The 9,479-nt window shown below is 40.0% G+C and overlaps 1 protein-coding gene across 1 annotated transcript; it reads left to right on the forward strand.

Moving 5' to 3' along the window:
• Nucleotides 1-4,946: 4,946 nt before the first annotated feature.
• Nucleotides 4,947-8,123, forward strand: LOC147618393 (putative serine/threonine-protein kinase PBL7). Its single transcript, XM_086774824.1, has 5 exons — nt 4,947-5,423; nt 5,981-6,165; nt 6,255-6,444; nt 6,555-6,946; nt 7,151-8,123. Exons 1-5 carry the CDS (start codon nt 5,306-5,308, stop codon nt 7,895-7,897), a joined length of 1,632 nt encoding a protein of 543 aa, XP_086630950.1. The 5' UTR covers nt 4,947-5,305; the 3' UTR covers nt 7,898-8,123.
• The last annotated feature ends 1,356 nt before the right edge of the window (nt 8,124-9,479 follow it).

Raw genomic sequence — 9,479 nt, forward strand, 5'->3', positions numbered from 1 at the left:
GACAAATCAACACTACTACCCATCAAAGTGTTGAAATTTATCCATAGAGGTAGTAATAGACCATCTTAGTGGAGTCACAAAGTCATACTATCTCAAATCAAACCCATCCTCTTTTGTAATAGCAATGAAGCAATTGTAGCACAAGATATTCGAGAGCTTCTAATATTGTGTGATTTTTAGCAAAGGTGATCATGATTGGAACTTGACATCGCACATTACCATTAGATTAGTAGGATGTTTTTCTGTACCATAGATTCATCTCAAGAAGAAACGACATGGTCTTGCAACTCTGTACTTATCTCATAGGTCATCCCACCCCCCCCCCTCTCTCTCTCTCTATCTCTCTCTCTCTCTCTCTCTCTCTCACACACACACACACACACACACAAACAAAAAAAAACACGCACACACACACACACACACACACATACACACACACACACACACACACACACACACACACACACACACACACACACACACACACACACACAGAGAGAGAGAGAGAGATTAATGTCTAGAGAAAGCCAAAATAACCTATGAGACAAGTACATACTTGTAAGACCGTGTAGTTTCTTGAGCTAAATCTATGGTCTTAAAAAACATCTTCTAGTGGTAAATGTGCAATGTTAAGATACATCACAATCACCTTTGCTAAAAATTACATGGTATTAGTTTTTTCTTGGGCTTTAGCTTGGATTTCTTTTTTTGGAAATCCACAAAGAGAGAGAGAGAGAGAGAGAGAGAGAGAGAGAGAGAGCTACTCTCTCTCTCTCTCTCTCTCTCTCTCTCTCTCTCTCTCTCAGAGAGTAGACTACTCTCTCTGAGAGAGAGAGAGTAGTAGCTCTCTCTCTCTCTCTCTCTCTCTCTCTCTCTCTCTCAGAGAGTAGACTACTCTCTCTCTCTCTCTCTCTCTATCTCAGAGTAGTCTCTCTCACTCTCTATACTCCCCCCTCAGGGGGAGAGAGAGAGAGAGAGAGAGAGAGAGAGAGTATAGAGAGTGAGAGAGACTACTCTGAGATAGAGAGAGAGAGAGAGAGAGAGAGAGAGAGAGAGAGTAGTCTACTCTCTGAGAGAGAGAGAGAGTAGTCTACTCTCTGAGAGAGAGAGAGAGAGAGAGAGAGAGAGTAGTCTACTCTAGCTCTCTCTACTCTCTGAGAGAGAGAGAGAGAGAGAGAGAGAGTAGTCTACTCTAGCTCTCTCTCTCTCTCAGAGAGTAGACTACTCTCTCTCTCTCTCTCTCTCTCTCTCTCTCTCTCTCTCTCTCTCTCTCTCCCCCTGAGGGGGGAGTATAGAGAGTGAGAGAGACTACTCTGAGATAGAGAGAGAGAGAGAGAGAGAGAGAGAGAGAGAGAGAGAGAGGGGATAGTAGAGAGAGAGGGTAGACTACTCTCTCTCTCTTAGAGTAGAGAGAGAGAGTAGAGAGAGGGGGAAGTATAGAGAGTGAGAGAGACTCTCTCACTCTCTATACTCCCCCGTCTCTCTACTCTAACACACAGAGAGAGAGAGAGAGAGAGAGAGAGTACCTCTCTCTCTCTCTCTCTCTCTCTCTCTCTCTCTCTCTCTCTCTCTCTCTCTCTCTTATCCAATAACTATACTCCCCCCTAATTTTAAAGATGTTGAAAACGTCTAACAACCTTTATGTTTTGAAGATCTTGCCATATTTTTTTTCATATCTTAACATGCTAGAGATTTCACCTGGAAAGAATGAATTTGTGAAGAAATCATATATCTATGGAGGAAAATCCTTTTTACTTTATCAAACTTGAGACACATAAGCTTTTGTTGGTGATCCACTTTGATATGGCTTATTCAACCCTCAAGGTTTCAAAATATTACGATGACTACTTCACACTTGGTTCTAATTTGAACTGATAATCTCAATTAATTACTCATTAAAGGCCATGAACTCAATTAATTCCTCTATTAAGTTGATAATCTTAGTTAATTACTCATTCAAGTTAATTACTCATTCAAGTTTATAATCTGAATTTACTCATTAATGGCCATGCACTCCCTTTTTAGTGCATACAAACAATAAAATACATAAATATTTCATACATCACCTAATGTACGAGATGATTTTTTTTTAAATGTGAGAGAAGGCACTAAATTACATATGCCACAATGATAGATTTAAAATGTGTGTGTACCTCCCTTTTTGGAGGCTATCATTGGGCTAAAGCTCAAGAGGCATCTAAGATCTTTTAAAGCATCCTTTTCCTAAGTTATAATTTTTTTCTTTGTTTTGTAAAGAATGCATTTATCCCTTGGCATGTACTCGGCATGTAAGGGGAGTGGATCATGTGAAGAGAACATACTCAATTAAATGGGTCCAAGAAGCTATCAATACCAATAAAGGTCCACTAATTCTTTAGAACATCACACTATAGATCATCACATGGACAACAATCATTCAATTGTTTGCAATGCTAAGAATAGATGTGAAAGGAAGGAGAAAGATAATGGCGTGCACAACTCTTCTTTGTCTTATATCAACCAAGATTGACATATGAGGCGCATGGTGCTAAGGCATGTTGCTAAGGTGGTTGATAAAGGGGAAGGAGTGTTTTGTGTTGTTAGGAGGCATTTCTTTTCCTATGTGGTGTTGGTTTGCATGCGCATAGTGCATTGTACCATTAGATGGCTCCCCCTTCTACATAGCTTGTTTTGCATACACTATTGTACATATTAGGAGTCACCATTTTAAACCATTGCATTAGTGTACTTCTTCAAGGGCTTGTTTTCAATTGGTTAGGTTCTTCCTTTCTAATGGAAGAAATATGTAGGAAGCTTGTTAAGTTGAAGGTTTAACCTTTGGGTGATGTATCTTTTTTGATACTAATATAACAAATTCTTAGCATTAAAAAAAAGAGGTTCTTTATCAAAGGTTTAGTTATTTTGTACGTGTCATGATTAATTTACATTAATCACTCCATTCTGGAAAACATGAAAGTTGTGTTTGTGTAACACACACGACAATAAAACATAAGGAGGCAACCCCTTGTACTACCCTTCTTTCCATGTACAAGTAGTATTCAAACTCACTCCTTGGCCGCCCATCAAGGAAAGTGCTAAAAGGGGGACAATAACAATTTGCTTAGAAGTTGATGAGGGGGGCATTGTATTCTTTGCTTTGGAAGGAGAAGCCTCACCAACAAAGAATGTTATTTGGGCATATTATATTGTATTTTGAACATGTGGGAGGTTAGGAGCTTGTCCACAAACCTTAAAAAGACTTGATCTCACTTGGCATGTTGGCGCGCTCTTTTATATCATATAAACCTTTTTTCAGCATGCCATAAGAATGTTGTGAGTATGTTTTTACCGTTTACAATCATAGATGCTTCTTCTCTTGGCATCTTCATGGATTTCCAACATTGTAGACCCTTTTCTATTATTTTCCCAAGGATGAAATTTGGAGTATTCATGTGGAAACATGATATAAAACGTTAGAAGTGATATGCTTGAACCTTGTGTTGGTGTAGAATATATACTAAAGGTGAGAAGAGATATGCTTGAACCTTGTGTTAGTGTTGAATACATACAAAAGGTAAGGTGGGCATGTTTGAATCTTCTTTCTATTCCTTTCCCAAGGGCGCATGTATGTGGAAACATGATACTTTTTTATCAAAGGCGAGAGGGGTATGCTTGAATCTTATGTTAGTGTAGAATTTATACAAAAGATGAGGTGGGTATATTTGAATCTTGTTGAATAAAAATTAATGTGTTTTTATTACCATTGTCCTTGAGAGCTCTTTCCAATAGTCTTCATTATAATATTGATGCATATTTTATTGCCATTTATGCTTGAAGAGATCTTGCCAATTCAATACAAAGTATTGGTATTGGGGTTGCAAAGATAAGCAAGTAAAGATTTTGTGTATGAGATATAGGCACCACAAGTGCACGAGCATGCATGCACACATGTGTACATGTAATATAATAAATAATAAATAAATATATACATGCATGAATGAATAAATTTATATAAACACACATATATACATATAGATGTATATGTATTTATATGTGTGTGTGTGTATGTATATGTATAACACACATGTACATACATATATGTATATACACACATATATACATATATGGCATTATTGATAAGATTGTAATGAAACATTTGTTAATGGAAGATCAAGATAAAATAAGAGATAAGAGTGATAATGAGATATATGCACCACAAGTGCACGAGGATGCGACACACATGTGTGCACATGTACATGTACACAAAATATAAAAGCAAATAAATATATTTTGTGTACATGTACATGTGCACGAGGATGCGACACACATGTGTGCACATGTACATGTACACAAAATATAAGAGATAGAGTGATAATGAGATATATGCACCACAAGTGCACAAGGATGCGACACACATGTGTGCACATGTACATGTACACAAAATATAAAAGCAAATAAATAAGCAAATGTATACATGCATGAATGAATGATTGAATAAGTGTGTGTGTGTGTGTGTGTATAGTATTGCGAGGGTTATTTTAGAGACGAAATTGATGAACCGCATGCCTAATCAGACTGCATGCCTAATGATTAGGCATCACTAGGCATGCGGGAGAAGGGGGTGAGTATATCAGTGTTCGAAAAAACCCCGGGTATAGTGTAATTTGCACTTGCAGATTTTTAAAATTACTTTCAAATTTGAAACTTAAGGGTACAAAAACCTGGCGATTTTGAGGGGTTGCAGAACAAAAACCTTCAAAATTTGAAAATTTTCTTTGTAAATAATTTCACAATTTTTAGATGAAGGTTTTGTACTTTTTGGGAAAATAGTTTTTTTCGAACACTGGAGTATATATATTATGTGTGTGTGTGTGTGTGTGTGTTGTGTGGATTTATGTGTGTGTGTGTATATGTGTGTACACAGTGCACACATATATACATGTATGGCATATTGATGATGTAACTAATTTTCTACCCAGGCTATAGAGCTCCAGCTCTAGGCTATAAATATTTCATTTCTTTGTGAATACTCATACCCGTGAGGGATTGCCTTTTTGCTCAGCTTGATTTGTGCATCCCACCCTCAGTTGTTGGTTCAAACCGATTGCTGCTTTTTGTTTTTCCCTCTTCTGCTTCGTTTTTGCTTTGCCGCCTATTTTCTCTTCTTCTTCTTCTTCTTCTTCTTCTTCTGCTTTTTTCCTTCGACACAGAGAGATAAAAGAACTGGTCTTTTGGGCACTTGGCAAAACAAGTAGCTATTGATGTATGCAAGGGATGCAGGTGGCTGCTCTTTGAAGGAGAAGGAGAAGAAAAAACACAACAGGAAATGGGCTGTTTTACCTGCTTTGACACAAGGAAACAAGGCAAGAAACCATTGGACCTGCAAGATGAAGGCCCTTATATGCAGCCCGCAGCATCTGCATCCCTTCAAAAGACCCCCTCAGGTAAGCTTCCATGGCCGTCTTCTTCTTCATTTTTCACTCATGGGTCTTATAGAAACATGGAAACCCTACCTTTTCTATAGATCTACTTTAATGTTACCACTGGTTTTAGATCTAGAAAGCCCCCTTCTATGGCCATTTCCATTCATGGGGGTCAACACTATCACAGATGATTAAGAATTTAACATGTAATTTGGCCCTATCACAATAAACCGATTGAATTTGTTATGGTTTTTGACCGTATTGGTTACCCTTTCATATACCTTCAAGTATTTAATATGATTTTTGGCCTTATGATATTGAATCAATTAATTATGTCATAGATGATTAAGTATTCAATGCGATGATTCTAAGCTTTCAATCATAGCATCAGATCATGAGATCCTGGCCTCTCTTGCATGTGTTCTAATGTATCCTTGAGCTTGTTATTACATGCGGCAACCAGAACACTCTCTTTGATGGCATGTGCTGTCGGGTCGTTCCCAAATGTATTGTTGTGTGAGGTCTCTGGGAATTGCAAGAACAAAGACTGCTTACAAAGTGTGGAGTCGGTTGTGCAGAGAAGGTGAAGTCAAAGGGTGGTGAGACTTCAAACTCTCCTAAAGAGGGTAGTCAGCATATAGCAGCTCAAACATTCACCTTCCGTGAGCTTGCTGCTGCCACAAAAAATTTTAGGTCAGATTGTCTCATAGGAGAAGGTGGTTTTGGACGAGTCTACAAGGGGCGTCTTGAAAGCACTGGGCAGGCAAGTACACTTATACAGTATCAACTGGGATAGCATTTGTCTTTGTGTTTTTGAGTAGGGTTTCGTGCTTTTTGTGGACATGGCTGCAGATTGTGGCCGTCAAACAACTTGACCGAAATGGGCTTCAAGGGAACAGAGAGTTTCTAGTAGAAGTCCTCATGCTCAGTCTACTCCATCATCCGAATCTGGTGAATCTGATTGGATATTGTGCAGACGGTGACCAGCGACTTCTTGTCTATGAATACATGGCTTTGGGGTGCCTAGAAGATCATCTACACTGTATGGCTTGTGACACCAGATGCAGCTGGTTGCTTGGACGCTCATTCATTTTACATCATGGTTTCTCACAGCCTTCTATGTCTGTTTTTGTTTGTGGGCTGGGTGGACAGATCTTCCACCTGACAAGGAGTCTCTGGATTGGAATACACGAATGAAAATAGCAGCCGGTGCCGCAAAAGGCTTGGAGTATTTACATGATAAAGCTAATCCACCTGTGATCTACAGGGACTTCAAATCTTCTAATATTCTCTTAAATGATGGTTTCCTTCCTAAGTTAAGTGACTTTGGTCTTGCAAAACTAGGGCCAATAGGAGACAAGACACATGTTTCTACACGAGTTATGGGCACTTACGGATACTGTGCTCCGGAATATGCTATGACTGGGCAGCTGACTGTTAAGTCGGATGTGTATAGCTTTGGAGTTGTCTTGCTAGAGCTTATCACAGGCAGGAAGGCCATTGACAACTCTCGAGGTTCAGGAGAGCACAATCTTGTGTCTTGGGTACGTCATCTATCCCCTATTTTATCTTGAAAGTGAAGCCAAATATTTTCCACCCTGTCACACCCCCCCCTCTTCCCCCCGCGTGTGCGTGCCCCGTCCTTTTCGAACTCTCTCACACATACATACACCCATGCATGCACATGTGCACGTGCACACACAAAATCGTCTTGATAACTTTTATCTCTAGTCTTGTCTTTTTTGCAGGCCCGACCATTATTCAAAGATAGGAAGAAGTTTCATCAAATGGCAGATCCGTTGCTCCAGGGGTGTTACCCTTTGAGAGGGCTCTACCAAGCAATCGCAGTTGCTGCTATGTGCCTGCAAGAAGATGCTGCGACTCGTCCTCTGATTGGGGATGTGGTCACAGCTCTTAATTATCTAGCTTCACAAAATTATGACCCTAGAGTTCATCCTGTCAACAAGTTTTCACCTTCACCCTCTAGAGATAAGAAGGAGAAGGAAAGAAAGCTGAGCAATGGGGACCGGCAGGGTGCAGATGAGCGGGGCTTTGTGGAGCGGATGTTCCGGCAGGGCGGGACTCGATCTCCTGCCTCAAACTCACCTGACAATCGTGACCGAGTGATGCGGCAGGCTGGGACGCGTTACTCTCCAGACAATCGGATGCTTCGACAAGTGGGAACACGATCCCCAGCCTCGAACTCACCAGACAATTATGTTAGAGAGAATGGGCCTTCTCGGATGAATGGAACACATGGTGCTGCTGATCATGGTGTGCAGGAAGGGTTCTCTGGTAGCAAGCAAGATATTGAAGAATGGGTTAGGTTGAATGGGCAGAAAGGTAGCCCTCAGCAAGGTAGTAGGGCCTTAAAAAGTACTAGTGATCGTGACAGGGCGGTGGCAGAGGCAAGAGTGTGGGGGGAGAACTGGCGAGGGAGAAAAAGAGGAAGTCTCCGAGGTAGTGATAGCAATTTAGTTGCTGCGTTTGTATAATTGCCAATGTTTGTGGGGCACTCATGTGCTTTTGATTACAGTGGGCTTACCAATTCAGCACCACTTTCATGGGAATGCTGTACATTCCATTGTTCTTGTGAAAGATGCGAAGCTAGCTGCCCACCTTTTTGTCGAGTAGGGTATGAAATTTAAGCTAAGTTGAGATAGAGAATTTGTAGGGAAAATGCTTCAAGTTAATGTATTACGATAATACTTAGCTTGTCTATGAAGTGCCATCATTTGCAGGTTTGCTTTTTGATTTTCCACTGTTCTGATGCCCTATCATTTACACCATATTTGGGTTCAGATGCTAGTGGGGCTGTGTTGAAAGCTTAAGATAGATCAAGGATTCTCACTCATCTTTCTGTGATTCTCAAATGACATGAGCACAGCACTGACAATGTGAAAACTGTTGACTTAAATGATTGGCTGGTGGTGTGGGATTTCACAGGCATTCCCATGATATTGCTGGCTTCAATATCCTTCCCTGAACTCCCTATTTGATTTACAGTGGAGATTCACCCTTTGTGGAATTGCCAGCATGTGTGCATGGCTGATCATGAAATCTGGCTAAGCTGTACTGTTGCATGTAGAATCTAGATGTGAGTTCACTTTGGTGTGTGCTGTGGTGTGACTCCTTCCAAACCTGTGACTGTGGTTTTGACCACACCTCGATTATGGAATTTTACAGTTATAGCAATGTTGCTGGCTAACGAATTTATACTAATACCTATGTGGCACTCAGATGAATACCTGCTGGTAGTGTTGTTGCCGTTGTTAGTGGCGATGACTTTGATGGTGCAAACAGCTTCATAAGATATCCAAGAGTTTTGAGGGTACTATCTTTGAAAGATGGGGGAAGGCGTTGCTGATTTTGGGCTTTATGGCTTCCTAAAGTCTTGAATCTAGTAACTTGCATAACACAGTTGGACAACTTAGTGCATTGATATGAAGATAATCTTAGGGATTTTGTTGGAAGGATTCAATCTTGTGTGGTCTTACTTGGGAGGTATAGGGTTAGTTCATTATGGACATTATTCGAGGTACTATGGTTTTGCATTTGTTTTCAACTTTACTGAAGATAGAATTGACTTGAGTGTTAGGAACCTATAGGGAAAACCTTTTTCTTATATGCTGCTTGAGAGCCTCTTGAATTATTGGATTCGAAGTGATTATGTACATATAACTTGTCCACAAAGACACAGAGCACTTCTCATGTAACAAAACAAGAAGATCAACATTATAGACTAGAGCAAACTAACACAAATGCCACAAAAGTTCAAATTTTACATACAAATGGAAAAAAACCAAAGTAGATGCACATGTGTAAAGTGAATATGAGGCTACATCAAGCAAGATATTCTTGTTTGTCATTCCCTTCTGATAGTTCAAATGTGTAAATCAACCATGTGACACACCAATTGAGCCATGTGCCTTGTGAAGGACAAACAATGTGGAAAAAATAAAATCATAACTACCTAACCACCCCAAGGAGGAAATCCACCACTTATCATTTTTACTCCTTTCCATGAAGGTGGATAGCTCTTACCTATTCTTGTCAAGGGATGTGGTCATTTGCATC

Source organism: Cibotium barometz, chromosome 35 (assembly GCF_041138505.1).
Source record: "Cibotium barometz isolate CiBa-2024 chromosome 35, ASM4113850v1, whole genome shotgun sequence".
Classification (NCBI taxonomy): domain Eukaryota; kingdom Viridiplantae; phylum Streptophyta; class Polypodiopsida; order Cyatheales; family Cibotiaceae; genus Cibotium; species Cibotium barometz.

Coding starts and splice junctions, on each gene's coding strand:
- LOC147618393 (XM_086774824.1), top strand. CDS start 5,306: ATGGGCTGTTTTACCTGCTTTGACACAAGGAAACAAGGCAAGAAACCA. Junction 6,166..6,254: donor GTCTTGAAAGCACTGGGCAG/GCAAGTACACTT, acceptor ACATGGCTGCAG/ATTGTGGCCGTCAAACAACT. Junction 6,947..7,150: donor AGCACAATCTTGTGTCTTGG/GTACGTCATCTA, acceptor TCTTTTTTGCAG/GCCCGACCATTATTCAAAGA.